At 43.2% G+C, this 16,101-nt stretch overlaps 1 protein-coding gene across 2 annotated transcripts in view; it reads right to left on the reverse strand.

Annotated features, from left to right (window-relative positions):
- Nucleotides 1-517: 517 nt before the first annotated feature.
- LOC126457470 (toll-like receptor 2) overlaps nt 518-16,101 on the reverse strand; it is a 175,722-nt gene continuing 160,138 nt past the window's right edge. For both annotated transcript variants that reach the window (XM_050093762.1, XM_050093761.1), the window contains exon 6: nt 518-2,540. In XM_050093762.1, coding sequence (XP_049949719.1) covers nt 2,286-2,540 — 255 coding nt within the window. In that variant the 3' untranslated portion in view covers nt 518-2,285. The remainder of the gene's footprint in view (nt 2,541-16,101) is intronic.

Raw genomic sequence — 16,101 nt, forward strand, 5'->3', positions numbered from 1 at the left:
CAAGCCCGGAACCGAGCCACGAGGCGCATTGGTTAAAACCTACGAGTCGCATCTGGAGTTTCATTACCCTTCCAGCGTATTCCACGATTACCTTAAAAAATTTAAGGCAAAATCTGGTATATTTCCTTTAAAAATAGCTCGGCCGATTTCCGTACCCAGTCCAAGCCGGTGCACCATCTGTAATGACTCTTCGGTGACGGACTTTTAAAACTCTTAAATTCTAACCGTGAGATCATGCCAGAAATAAGTGTACAGATAAAACAGGGTGAGGGGGGAGTAAATGCGTGAAACCAGGTTCAGAGGCGTGAGCCCTAAAACCGACACGAATGTAAAAGGAAAACATTTAAGGGTTAGCATTTTTTTTCCTTTGTTGTTCTCCCGTCCTCGTCTCTTTACACAGGCTGAGTTAGCTGGTAGAGGTACAAAAGACATGCCATTCTCCCATGATATTTTATAAATAAGAACCCAATAATTGTATATAATACACATATTTTAAAAATGGTAAATACAAATGCGGTTACAAGTTTTATGATTTAATTTTAATGTCATGATTCATGGTGGTTTACAATAAAGTTTGACATAGTTTTGTCGGTTACGGAAGATGAAGACAATAGCGATTAGTGGTATCAATAGGAATATTTCTAGTGTGTCTCAGCAGCCAGTTTGGGAGATTTACGTGTAGATCTTAGGTGGAAGGTTTTGAAGTCAGACGGAAAACAGGTCACAGAAGTCATGATGTGGAAGAGGAGAAACGGTCAAGAGTTGGTAGGATGGACGAACAAAGGTATACATTTCGTGGGCTGCGAGGAGAAGGTGCTTGACACATTACAAAGAGAGGATGCCTGGTTTGTGTTGGTGAAAGGTTGCAAAGTTGAGTTGGGGAAGATGTGGGAATTGTACATTTATTAAGTTTATCGGAGGTGTGGAGTATTCAGAAGTGTTCAATGTGGGGAAGAAATAAATCTGATAAGTTGGTTAAGGACAGACGTTGGAGAAGGTAAACTAATCTGGAAGGGAAGGTGGAGCACTTGGTAGTCAGTGATATGGAGGTATCTGTAGAATTTCGAATCTGCAGAAAATTATGCTACACTGACAAAAGAAACGATGGGATGGATTAGAGTTGTATGCGTGTAGAGTATGGTGGAAGAGTTCAATTCCAATATTCATCCAGTAACTGGTTTTACTCTTTTGTTGGTCCTCTTTACGTGATCAGTGATTGGTGGTTCAGGTCACTTTAGTGTTAACGGTTACTCTGAGAAGATTTAGTATGTTACTGAGACAGGAATTATGGCAATAGGCGATCGGTAGAATGGATATGACTCTTTACAGTGTAATGAAGTGATTGTGATTTATTCGGTTTGTTAGTGCAGTCACCCCTGTTTCCGTGAAATTACCTTCACAGCGAAGCAATAAACACAACTGCAACACACAACACAGAGGTATGCATCAATCCTCAGAGAGATGAAACAGTACTGTGATGTGGTTTGCCGTCGCTGCGGGAACAGCCCACCACTGCGTCGTTGTGTCGCTCTTCCATTGCATTCAGTGAACCTATACACGAGGTGCCCGTCGGCCAATGCTTCATCAGCAAACCTATTCACAGTACTGCTGTTTTTCATTGTTAACGCTGTTGGAAAATAAAACCTTAGACGGAACCCAACAGTACTGAATGCAAGCCGAGTTAAAAAGGGCATCACGGTTGTCAAAATCAGGTAGAAATAAGATACACACACAGTGCATATCTTCGACATTGCACTGTTGTGCACTATTTTAGATACAAACCTATTTGGGCAAGAAACCGAACGAAATGCAATAGCTTTAACGAGCCGTCAGAGACCCTGGACCCCTTCTACCAAAATAGTGAAAAGGTATCCACGAACAGTAACAATGAAGTTCTGGTTCACCCTGTATACGCGTAGTGTGCATGAGTTGTAGGAGTAGGAAGAGGATGGAGCCCTTAGGCATGAGGTGAAGGGACAGAAGGAAGAATAGTTGTTGGTCATAACAGAGGTAACGCAATAAGGCAGATATAGGAAACTGGAAGTGGAAATATTTGGAGCTTGAAAGTGAGACCAGAATACTATACATGGTCGTAGGCTTTCTTGACATCAAAGGGTACAAAGGTAATGGATTTTCAGTAGTTACGTTGATGGGAGAGCAGGTGCGTGGCCCAAAGGCTTTGTTCATCGGCAGATAATCCCTTCCGGATAGATTCTGGGTGGAATGCGCTAACCGCTGCCGTCCAGATGGCTCTGGCAGTGAGGTGACTGCTGACACAAATGCTGTCAGCAGCGGCTGACGTCAGAGCAGGTGAAGCAGCTGGCCCCCAGCGCCCTCTTGAGTCTGCGGTACGCCTGCTCCTCGTACTGGACGTCGCCCGCCTGGTGCCACTCCACGTAAGTGCGGGTATCCATGAGGAACCGCAGGTGCCGCGGCAGCGCCGAACGTTCCAGCGGTTCCAGCTCCAGCAGGATGATGAACTCGCGCTGCGACGGGTCCAGCGTACGGTGGTTCGCCAAATCCATCTCCCACAGGCACCACTGCAACAGCCGGCGTGCGCGTGGCTCACGTTGTTCAGATCACTCTCCTCGGGTCAGTAAGTTTACAAAATCAGTCAAGGCATCGGGACACATGCTGGCGACAGCTTCGAGCGACCTGCTGAGGTGGAAGATATGCTTTGGATAGTTTCCTGATTAGCTCCTTACCATCACTGCACAGGGTGGCGATTTGTCTGGAAAACCAGGAAATTCTGGAAGTCTAAAGGGAACTTGACTAACTGGAAAATTTTGAGGAATTTTAGATAACTCTGAACGGCTCAGGAAATTCTAAGAGACCTAAGGTAAGTTAAGTTGTCATTTTATTACAATTTACTCTTAGATTCTGCTTCCAATTCTATCGACTGTAGACTTGTATAACAAAAGATGAAAGAGAGCATTGAACTTATGTAACGTTGGTTAGCGTTCGTAGCTACCTCCGGCATGTTCTTCGACATGAAGGATCTTCGTTATCATGTTCGCTCACCATTCCATGATTATGAATGCGAGTAAGAATTTCTGATGTAGCTGTAAATTTGTCCTTCACACAAAAACAAATGTAAATTCCTTGTTTGCACTAGACTGTTTTATAGATCAGTATTCAATATACATGCTTCAGTTCTTTTTTGATAGTTTCCGTTGACAGTAGCACTTTCCGCGCTTTCTCACTTTTTCATGTTTCAAGTCAACAGTCAACGTAGTGAGAAAAGCGTTGCGTCCTTGCAATCAAAATCTATTGACATTAAATTTCAATGAGAACAGTTAGAAGTGTGTTCCTGAGGAGATTTGTTATCGCAGTATGGCATGGCACGCCAAGGAACGGTGACAGACGACGGCAACGAAAGAGTTTGCAGCGGCAGCAGTGCCTTGTAACTTACGAAAGTTCTGCTAAAACGGCAAATCCTAACTGAACTAGGAATGATCCGTAATAAATAACGTGTCTACTAGAAAAATTTCGTTTGTGCCAATAAAATGTAGTAAAGTAGAACCTGCTCTTCCATAGAACAAAAATTGGTTCAGGGAAATTTGAAATTTCAAGCAGAAAAATCTGAAAATCACAGGGAAATCTTTTGATGAGACAAAATCACGAATTTGTCACGAGGAAAAGAAAAAAATGCTGTTATTACACTGATACGTCAGCTAGACACATTAACTAGTCACATTACTAATACGTACGGCTTTGCTGACACAAATAGACAAAAGCGTCTGGTACTAGTATTCATACGGATACAAGTAACTGTGGGTCATTGTTCCATAAACGTAATGTAACGAATCTATGGAACGGCAACTCGTTCTAGTTTTGAAGCTGGACAGTAAACTGCTTTAGGTATCGTGGCTCGTTGGAAAACAGGAAACTCTAATTTATTAACTGCTGACTTGCAGACAGCTCGTGACGTTCTAGGAATATGGGGACAGTGTTGTTGACAAATAACCATCCTCCGTTCATATGGGGGGCCAAATACAACTCACCTACTCAGCAGTGTAAACAGCAACTGGGTCTGCAGATTGCTTAATCGTCCCTCTGTAGGTGGCATTTATGGATAAAGGCCCACGAGAACACGTCTAAAACGTCACAGAAGCACCTCCGTTTGAACTACATCCTCCATACTCTGCATTTTTTTTTTACTTTTTTATTTTTGCTTTGGACAGCAATGAACATACAACCAGCAGTAGTTACAATGGAGCCATGTTAACGTAACTAAAAATTTCACCGCAAAACAATAATGAGACTCTGACGTACTAACATAAGTTCGTAAAATCAAATAAAACCCACAGGGACGAACATCATACAGGCAGCAGTAGCTACATTAGTGCGAAGTTAACGGAATTGTAAAATTCACAACAGAACAATGACGAAAGCTTGACGAGCAAAGGTAAGTTCTGTTCGTAAAATGAAAACACACCCCAGTTTCCCGATCGGCCTGGTTTCAGGTGGGGATGAAATCTACTGCAACGTATGGTCTGAAGCTGGACACCGGCATCTTCTAAACAGTCCGCGAGCAAAGTCTATTAAATATACGGCCGCGAGGTGACCGGTGTTATAGTGCTGGGATATGTGCCATTCGCAGTTCCATAAGCAGCTTTCTGAATCGTAGATTTGAGATCCATATAAGGGATCGGTGTTGGGCCTAATTGTCCTTCCGTAATGCTTCTCTTGGTTAGACGGTCAACAATTTCATCATTGCGAATACCGTGGTGCACTTTTATCCAGAGGAAGCGAACGTCTGTGCTCAATGTCCGCGCGTCTGCTATGGACGCCAAGATATCCGAAGCATATTCGTTAATCTTTTATCAAATACTGGATATTACAGTTTCCGCAACGCACTTTGGGAAGCCCGTGAGGAGCAGTACAAGCCCTAACGTCTGTTGTGTGCTGTGACAAATGGCTTCCATGATGACCAGTGACGCCGCCTTAAAGACAAACGATTCAGACAAAAGTGCAAACAATTGGCAGAAGCCGCTAGAGGGGCTGAAGAACGTATATGCCACAACCGCCTCAGTTCTAGAGCCACCCATGTGGATGCAAGCGTAATATGGCCAATGTCGGATAAGGAAATGCTCTAGGTCGAGGCTGACGTTCGTCTCCTTTCTGAAACCGGACGGCAAGTACGACGCGAGGGCTGGATTGAAGGAAATACCAAACGAAGAGGGAAAGGAAGGGACTTTTGTGTTTTGTAGAATTAGTGGTAAGAGATGTCGCCATTTCCTATAGCTGCGGACTAGTAAGGGAGTTCGGTTCGTTTTTCTTCTGTCAGGTACCTGTGTGAGTCCACAGAATTGAACCACCGCCTTGAGGACGGCACAACCAGATATCGAAGACCGACTAAAGAGAAAAGTCACTCTGCTGTTTAAACGCCTCTTTGGAGTTTCGGTGCACGCGAAGCCTCGCATCACTTGAAAAGAAACAAAATCTCGACCCATCCAACCTCACTATATGCCTCCACTGGGATACTGTCCGGTTTCTGTGCTGTTTGGCCGACTGCAGAGGTGAACTGTGAGAACATTTTGAGAGGTACCTGTTTCTAAATGTCCGTTACATGCAGTTCACTTCGCAATATTCGTCCGGAAACCGGCTGAGATGGAACTGCTTTCTCCAACAGCAACGATCTCTGTCGGATTTGAAACTACTGTCGTTGGCAAGCGTTCACTCTTTTTTGGTTCCTCTGGTTGTGACCTTTTTGCGGCTACTGTTCAAATGCCGTGTTAGATGACTGCGAGTGGTACATCATTCTTTGTATACATGTTGTGCTCGCGACTGTGAGAAATAAAGAGTTCTGGCAACTTCATTCACGGTTTCGTCATGGGCACGTCAAAATATGATAACACATTTCAGCCATTCTGTCACGTCCCCGAGAAACAAATTAATGCGCTGATTCCCTACAGCTAACTGGCGTCTAACACCACTCCACTCACACGATTTACGCCAGCGGTGGGTGATCATATAACCATCCTGTGCCAGTTTTACACTACCAACAGCCTCAGACAGAGACCAGTGTTCCCTTCAGAGGGGTGACTGTTTCACCACTGGATGGGTTCCACTATATAATGAGACACAATGTTAATTTCACAGTAATATTTCAGAAAATAATAAAGGCAAGAAATCCTTCCTGCTAACACCCATATTTCTAGCGACTAATACTCATAGCATTAGGTTGGTGCGTAAGTTCGTAGCGTTTTCTTTTGCATCCTGGTTGCTGTGGGGCTATTTATTGAATGCCATCTTTTATTTGTAAACCACTGTCATTAGCTGAATTTACATTTGTCGTTTGGAGATAGTAAGTGAAGCTATGGACACTAGAAAATGGAGCGCATCGGAGCATTTCCGACCTATTCTTCTGTTTGAGTTCAGTAGAGGGGTGACAGCAGCGGAGGCAGCCCCAAACATTTGGGCCGTGTATGGGGATAGTGCCATTGGAAACAGCACGGCAAGAAAATGGTTTCCTTGTTTTAAGAAGTATTGTTTTGCCATTGGTGATTCTCCACGTTCAGGAAGATGTTCGGGTTTTGATGAAGATCGTTTAAACGCTATAATCGACAATGATTCATGTCAGTGTACTCAAGAACTGGCAAATGTGATGAACTGTGATCATTCCACCATCGTGCGACATTTTCGTTCAATGAGAAAGGTTAAAAAATCGGGTATATGGGTACTGCATGCTCTAAGCCAAAATTACGAAAGCCAGCGGGTGGTCAGGTCTGCATCTCTGCTTCCTCATCGTCAATTGGCTCGTGAACAGCACCAACCATTCTTATCCTGTATCGTTACTGTTGACGAGAAATTGTGTCTTTACGCTAACATACGGAGAAGAAAGGAGCGATTGAGTCTAATGAAAGCAGCAATTCCCCGTACAAAGACCTGCGTGCATCCGTGAATAACAGTGTTATGCTTCTGGTGGAAAAGCGACGGTGTGGTGTACTACGAATTGCTTCCCCGCTGTGTAACCATCACCGCTGATATTTATTGTTTTATTGTCAACAACTGATACGGCTTGCAGACACAATCCGAGAACAACGAAAAGGAAGACTATGTGAAGTGATGCTACGCCACGATAGTACCCACATTCTGCTGAACTGCGCTCACTTTATTCACCTGATCTTGCACCCTCAGATTTTCACCTTGTCTGCTCTCCATCGAACAGACTTCAAGGAACTTTCCGGATGAAAAAGGGCTCTGAACACGGTTCGACGAGTGCTTCGCCTCCTGATTTCTACAGTTGTGAAATCGAAAAGTTACCCCAGCGTTGCCAGACTGTTATGTGATCTGTTGTGTTTTTTAAACTTATGGAAAAACGCTACGAACCTGTGCAGTAAACCAAAGAAGAGTGTGGAGGTGAACAGATATCAATATACTCATACCACGGGTTCAGCAGGGGTCTGGTCCATCCATGTTTTGGGATGGCATTGCGTACATATGTCGCTAGACTCCCATCACTCTCGAGGGCGATTTGAGGGCTGCACCGTACTGGAACAAAATGAGCCATTCCTGTAGACAATATTTCGACGATGAGGTCCCACATCAGTGCATGACCCCACACTCATGAACGCCTCCCTCCAGCAGGCTGGAAGCATCCGAATGCTATGGCCAACGGAATGTGCTGACATGAACCCGACTGAGCACGTTTAGGGCCAGTTGACATCGGAGTGCTTCGTCACCTTAGGGGAATCGCCGTTACCGTGTAGTACGGCTTGAGCAGCAACGTTCGACAACATTTTGCACAGCATTCCCAGGAGGACTCAAACTTGTTGCAAAGCACAGGGTGGAGGAATACGGTGTTGAATTTAGCTACCCACAGAACTTGATTTCGCATATGTGTATTAAGATGGGCTTTCTGTCCAGAGTGTCTTTAATCTGGTTACTGTTTTTGTTTTTACGCTTCTGGCTATTAACAGCGCAACATCAGGAAGGATAGTAAAGAATGAAGTTTTACTTATGGTTAGTACACAGTATAGTAGGAAGAACACACGATTTAATTTGTACGTGGTTTGGCGTATCCAGGTTGTCAAATTTACTATACAGAGCAACAGAGGCTCTCAGCTGCAGGGGCATGGGTTCGAATGACAGACACGTTATGTCATTGCATGCTGCTTCAGCTCTATCCCAGAAGGTTATCTGATTTAGTGGCTAGCAGGTGATGTCGGTCTAGTCTCTCGGCAACCCATGAACAGATATTTTAGTGGGTAAGGCGTCTCATAACACCTTCCCTATCAAAGTAGGTCAGAAAACTGCAAACTAAATGCGGTCTTGTGTTACCACGTTGAAATACAATGTTATGGTGGCCTCGAAGATGGGCAAAGCTACCGGTCTTAACACTGAAGAAATATAAAGGCTGCTGCCCACATAACCGTAACGTGAACCACAGGTGATTATGTAGTGTTCTCAATGACATCCCATGCCATAACTTTAGCTACTGAGCCCATATAATGTTGTTGTTGTTGTTGTTGTGGTCTTCAGTCCTGAGACTGGTTTGATGCAGCTCTCCATGCTACCCTATCCTGTGCAAGTTTCTTCATCTCCCAGTACCTACTGCAACCTACATCCTTCTGAATCTGCTTAGTGTATTCATCTCTTGGTCTCCCTCTACGATTTTTACCCTCCGCGCTGCCCTCCAATACTAAATTTGTGATCCCTTGATGCCTCAGAATATGTCCTACCAACCGGTTCCTTCTTCTAGTCAAGTTGTGCTACAAACTTCTCTTCTCCCCAAATCTATTCAATACCTCCTCATTAGTTATGTGATCTACCCATCTAATCTTCAGCATTCTTCTGTAGCACCACATTTCGAAAGCTTCTATTCTCTTCCTGTCCAAACTATTTATCGTCCATGTTTCACTTCCATACAAGGCTACACTCCATACAAATACTTTCAGAAACGGCTTCCTGATACTTAAATCTATACTCGATGTTAACAAGTTTCTCTTCTTCAGAAACGCTTTCCTTGCCATTGCCAGTCTACATTTTATATCCTCTCTACTTCGACCATCATCAGTTATTTTGCTCCCCAAATAGCAAAACTCATTTACTACCTAAAGCGTCTCATTTCCTAATCTAATTCCCTCAGCATTACCCGACTTAATTCGACTACATTCCATTATCCTCGTTTTGCTTTTGTTGATGTTCATCTTATATCCTCTTTTCAAGACACTGTCCATTCCGTTCAACTGCTCTTGCAAGTCCTTTGCTGTCTCTGACAGAATGACAATGTCATCGGCGAACTTCAAAGTTTTTATTTCTTCTCCATGGATTTTAATACCTACTCCGAATTTTTCTTTTGTTTCCTTTACTGCTTGCTCAATATACAGATTGAATAACACTGGGGAGAGGCTACAACCCTGTCTCACTACCTTCCCAACCACTGCTTCCCTTTCATGCCCCTCGACTCTTATTACTGCCATCTGCTTTCTGTACAAATTGTAAATAGCCTTTCACTCCCTGTATTTTACCCCTGCCACCATCAGAATTTGAAAGAGAGTATTCCAATCAACATTGTCAAAAGCTTTCTCTAAGTCTACAAATGCTAGAAACGTAGGTTTGCCTTTCCTTAATCTTTCTTCTAAGATAAGTCGTAACGTCTGTATTGCCTCACGTGTTCCAATATTTCTACGGAATCCAAACTGATCTTCCCCGAGGTCGGCTTCTACCAGTTTTTCCATTCGTCTGTAAAAAATTCGCGTTAGTATTTTACAGGTGTGATTTATTAAACTGATAGGTCGGTAATTTTCGCATCTGTCAACACCTGCTTTTTTTGGAATTGGAATTATTATATTCTTCTTGAAGTCTGAGGGTACTTCGCCTGTCTCACACATCTTGTTCACCAGATGGTAGAGTTTTGTCAGAACTGGCTTTCCCGAGGCCGTCAGTAGTTCCAATGGAATGTTGTCTACTCCCGGGGTCTTGTTTCGGCTCAGGTCTTTCAGTGCTCTGTCGAACTCTTCACGCAGTATCGTATCTCCCATTTCATCTTCATCTACATTCTCTTCCATTTCTATAATATTGTCCTCAAGTGCATAGCCCTTGTATAGACCTTCTATATATTCCTTCCATCTTTCTGCTTTCCCTTCTTTGGTTAAGACTGGGTTTCCATCTGAGCTCTTGATATTCATACAAGAGGTTCTCTTTTCTCCAAAGGTCTCTTTAATTTTCCTGTAGGCTGTAGCTATCTTACCCCTAGTGAGATAAGCCTATATTTTCTCTGCCTCGTGATGGCTGGGTGTTGTGTGCTGTCCTTAGGTTAGTTAGGTTTAAGTAGTTCTAAGTTCTAGGGGACTTATGACCACAGCAGTTGAGTCCCATAGTGCTCAGAGCCATTTGAGCCATTTTAGATAAGCCTATACATCTTTACATTTGTCCTCTAACCATTCCTGCTTACCCATTTTGCACTTCCTGTCGATCTCATTTTTGAGACGTTTGTATTCCTTTTTGCCCGCTTCATTTACTGCGTTTTTATGTTTCCTCCTTTCATCAATTAAATTCAATATTTCTTCTGTTACCCAAGGATTTCTACTAGCCCTCATCTTTTTACCTACTTGATCCCCTGCTGCCTTCGCCACTTCATCCCTCAGAGCTATCCATTCTTCTTCTACTGTACTTCTTTCCCCCACTGCTGTCAATTGTTCCCTTATGCTCTCCCTGAAACTCTATACAACCTCTGGTTTAGTCAGTTTATCCAGGTCCCATCTCCTTAAATTCCCACCTTTTTGCACTTTCTTCAGTTTTAATCTACAGTTCATAACCAATAGATTGTGGTCAGAGTCCACATCTGCCCCTGGAAATGTCTTACAATTTAAAACCTGGTTCCTAAATCTCTGTCTTACCATTATATAATCTATGTGATACCTTTTAGTATCTCCGGGATTCTTCCATGTATACAACCTTCTTTTATGATTCTTGAACCAAGTGGTAGCTATGATTAAGTTATGCTCTGTGCAAAATTCTACCAGACGGCTTCCTCTTTCATTTCTTACCCCCAATCTATATTCACCTACCATGTTTCCTTCTCTCCCTTTTCCTACACTCGAATTCCCGTCACCCATGACTATTAAATTTTCATCACTCTTCACTACCTGAATAATTTCTTTTATCTCATCATACATTTCATCAATTTCTTCATCATCTGCAGAGCTAGTTGGCATATAAACTTGTACTACTGTAGTAGGCGTGGGCTTCGTGTCTATCTTGGCCACAATAATGCGTTTACTATGCTGTTTGTAGTAGCTTACCCGCACTACTATTTTTTTATTCATTATTAAACCTACTCCTGCATTACCCCTATTTGATTTTGTATTTATAACTTTGTATTCACCTGACCAAAAGTCTTGTTCCTCCTGCCACCGAACTTCACTAATTCCTACTATATCTAACTTTAGCCTATCCATTTCCCTTTTTAAATTTTCTAACCTACCTGCTCGATTAAGGGATCTGACATTCCACGCTCCGATCCGTAGAATGCCAGTTTTCTTTCTCCTGATAATAATGTCCTCTTGAGTAGTCGCCCCCCGGAGATCCGATTGGGGGACTATTTTACCTCCGGAATATTTTACCCAAGAGGACGCCACCATCATTTAACCATACAGTAAAGCTGCATGCCCTCGGGAAAAATTACGGCTGTAGTTTCCCCTTGCTTTCAGCCGTTCGCAGTGCCAGCACAGCATGGCCGTTTTGGTTATTGTTACAAGGCGAGATCAGTCAATCATCCAGACTGTTGCCCCTGCAACTACTGAAAAGACTGCTGCCCCTCTTCAGGAACCACACGTTTGTCTGGCCTCTCAACAGATACCCCTCCGTTGTGGTTGCGTCTACGGTACGGCCATTTATATCGCTGAGGCACGCAAGCCTCCCCACCAACGGAAAGGTCCATGGTTCATGGTGGGCATATAATGATAACGAATACATCTGGCAACGTTCGCATATAATGATAACGAATACATCTGGCAACGTTCGCTCTTCTCAGAGCTTCCATACACGGATGCGTCCATTGTGATGCCGTACGTAGGAGTGGGACTCGTCTGAAAAGACGACGTGCTGCCACTCATGCATCCAGTATTGTCGTTGGCCGCAACACACGCTGCTGCCATGTGAAGGGTACCGCAACAGTGGTCGCTGTGCTGGCAATCCATGTTTCCCCGAACACAGCCGCTCTGAACGTATGGGCAGTTGTCTTGCTGGAGGCAAGCTCATTTCCTGACACAATACACGTGGCGTGGCTCTACAGTCCTACATGGCCGAGTTAACAGTATGTCTGTCCTCTCCGGCGCTAGACGTGTGGGCGGCATAGATTCTGCATCCTATTGAGTATCGCCTTCGCAGCCTCATACATTACAGTCGTGGGATCCCAGACCATCGTGATCACTGATACCGTGGAACGAGAAACTGCTCACTCAATAGGTCACAATCCTGCTGCTGCTGAGTATCAACACACACTGGTGAGTGTTTCTGCTTATTACACGACGCATAATATGACCTTCCCATATTCTAATGTGTTTTCTGAATGAGAAGCACACTATTTTATTTCCTCCTCAATTGTAGGTTCTGTATAACCTAATGTACTGCTTTTCTTGTAGACATGTCACCTGGTCTTTTCTCTTTTTCTGCTAGAAATTCTTCAAAATGCTTTTTCCTTTGTCCAATAGGTATAGATTGTATTGTGTGTGTGAGACGGCTAGTCGCTTTATTCTTGTTTATCATCTTCCGTGCCTCCATCAGTCTCCTATACCCGTTTCCCCACATACTTTTGCCCATGCCTCTTCCTTACACTTCCTTGTTAATTCGATAGCTTTCTTCTTTCAGTCCCATAGCTTAACTATATGTGATGTAGCTTCTTCTTTTCCTCAGCCATCTCCAACAACTTCATGGTCATCCATTCAATTCTTACTCATCTATCCTGTTTCCTTCCTAAAGTCTCCTCCGCTGCTTCCTTAATCAACTGTTTCAGAAAACCATACAACTCATTTGCACTCCAGTTCTCCTCCTCTGCTTCCAGGCATAGATTTAACATTTACTGAGACTAAATTTTCATACTTCCTTCCTGTAAGAGAAGTATCTTATATTTTGGCTCCACTATAATTATACTTCCAGAATCCTCCACCTTCTCCTCCTCCTCCTCCTCTGCTATCTTTGTCTTAATCGGAAAAGCAGTTTTTGAAGTAACTATGTAATCATCGGACCCACACTGTATTCCCCTTGTATTGTACCTAAACACCCGCTGTCTTTGCACTATTACATAGTCTATGACCGAGTTTAGGTCCCTTGGCGGGATAGCCCACATTTATTTACGAAGTTCTTTACGCTGGAATTGAGCATTCATAACAGTACACTCCTGACCCTTACAGAAGTCAACCAATCTCCTACTGTTATCATTCGTTACGTCGTCTCCTCAGGGTCCGGTAACGTCACCATTTAATCTTTTTCCAGTTCGACCATTTAAACCCCCATTATTAACAATTCACGTCCACCTAGACATCCGTCAGCCATTTCTTGTAGGTCATCCCTTGTTCTCCTCAGGGGCATCTCTGCTATGGCCATATACATCAATGAATTTCTGTTTTATTCCATGAATTTTTATTGTTACACCGATTATTCTTTCATCCACCCTTCCTTCCAATCATTTATTCTCTGTTTCCGTTTCCTTTTTATAAGAACTCATAACCCAGAATCTGCTCAAGTATTTATTTTTCACTCCATTCCAAAACAGAACATAAGCTCTAATCACTTCTTATCCAGTAAAAGAGATGATGTAAAGTGCAAGAAATGGGAAGTCAAGGTTGCTAGAAGCCAGGTGTTCTTTGAACACAATAACTTGCTCATCAGGTGCTCCGTGGGTATTCAGAGTAGACTGCTGTTGATTCTATCTCCCCAGACCAATTAAAACGATAGATTACTCCAAGAAGTTAATAGGCTACCTGAAAAATCAACTGCTGAACGCATTGGGAACGTTATTTGATAAGATCCTGAACTCGCCAGGGGCCTCGTCTGCTGCTTTTGGTTGGAGGACCTGGACATTTGAATAGAATAATTTATCTTATGGTTGCTGAATGATAGAATTTGATCTGTTAAACATAAGATCTATCTAAACAATATGAAATTTACTCATAACACATTAACATCGTGATTACAAACAACTTGAGAATGAATTTTACATAAATAAAATAAACAGTGATCATAAAAAGGAATGCTTATTACGGTCTCCGCCAGCATGATGCTGAACAGCCACGGATGAGATGGTGCACAGACACTCAAAGTACACGAAAAACTTTTTGAATCGTGATTTTAAAACTTTATTATTATATAAAAAGCAGAGCATGCATCAGACAGAGTGCACAAGAGATCAATGAATAAAGGAAAGAACAGAAAGAATCATAACCAGACAGGTGAACACTGAATTAACTCAATACCGAAACGACACATGAGTGTTTACGGAAGAAAATGCTCTTTGAAAAAGGACTTCTACTGCTGAAAACATGCATACTGGTACGTGAAGAGCTTAGGTTACATTATGAAAACTGAGAGTGGAAAAACGAGAGTGGACTCGTCTCCTTTCATTCTATAGCGATGACCGAAGTCAGGAGAAGTGCACACTGCAGATCCGGCCCACCGTGACTACGGTCAAAATGGCTCCAGACGTATCACCGCGTGCTGTGGTGTAGAGGCTTCTAACCGTTGTTGGCGTGGGCCGATGTGCTGTGATCGTAAATGGTGTATCTCATCATCTTCCTGTTTACCGGTCGCAGGTCCCAGTAAGTCCAAAGTAGAACTTCGAAAACTTGGCAGAGGGCCGTAGTAGAAGAAGATGTGTTCAAGTGCGGAATCCGAAACAGAATGAGCATCCTAATGAGAATCGCAAAAAGTATCACCTCTCTAAATTTTGATGACATCCCTTTATACCTCTGGAAGCACCCGTTCCACCGCCCATTGTTCGAAGTAATTCCAGAAAGGGGCTAAATGCTCCTCCAATGAGGCGTCTGGAACTCCGCTCACTACCTTTCAGCATCACGTAATAGATGTATCCATCAGTGAGATTCGTGTTTATGGAAACGAGAACAAAATTTTGCCACGTTCCTACGGGCGGTAACATTTGTGGGAAATTCTGGAAATTTTGTAGAGCTTCGCAAAGAGCTCCCACAGAAACGGCAGAGTTTGTAAATTTCGTAGACCCATAGGCGAGCATATACATAGCTTGTGTTTGGAGACCACCGCAGAGGGCGATAACGGCAAGTGGACAACTGAGGACCCCGCTGAAAGTTTGCCGACAAGCGGAGTCCTCACCCCTTACACCATTGGTTTCCGGTTCTGTTATAGAGGACTCTAGTCGACCGTTTCACCGCCCATTGTTCGAGGTACCTCCAGGATAACTCCTGAAAGGCTTGCTTGGCTGCCCGTCCAGTCCCGCTAAGGTGAAACCTACACTTTGAGTGACAGAAGCTCCTCAAGAGCGTGCAAAACATTCCACCTGTTTCTGACCCCATAGGAGAGGAATTCCCTTGATCAAGTCCAGATACATTAAAGAGAGAAACTACTACAAGAATGAAATATTAGGTTAGGTATAGGGAGATGAGTTATGTATATTTCTACAAGCTATGGCCTAAGCACTCATGTAGTCAGCACACAAAACAAGTGAGAAGTCGACAAATAAAAACAGAATCGGAAATTAAATGAAGCAAGAGACACTTGCATGTAAATTCAGTATGTAAATAGGATAAAATGTAATGAGAAGGCCTTAAACATGCTGCAGCCTCACAAGTGGACCGTGTGGAGTTGTGACAGAATTGTGCAATTATGGGCCCCTTTAGATGGTGAGACTTAAATTTGAATTGTCCAGTCAGATTGTGGGGTGAGAGGAAATACAAAGAGAATGGTGTCATACATATCTGCTATGTTTAAAAACAAGGAAACAAGAAACACCCGAGCAATTATAGGGTGATTAATGTTATAGCATCTGTCAGCAGACTTTTTAGTACTATACTTTAAGTTTCCGGGAGTTTTTCCTGGATTATCAAGCGAATTCCGGAACTGCAAATCCCCTCTCTGTCAAATATTCTCAACTGGGAACCCTTCCGCCCTACCCCCAACCTA

This window comes from Schistocerca serialis, chromosome 2 (genome assembly GCF_023864345.2).
Source record: "Schistocerca serialis cubense isolate TAMUIC-IGC-003099 chromosome 2, iqSchSeri2.2, whole genome shotgun sequence".
Taxonomy (NCBI): Eukaryota; Metazoa; Arthropoda; class Insecta; order Orthoptera; family Acrididae; genus Schistocerca; species Schistocerca serialis.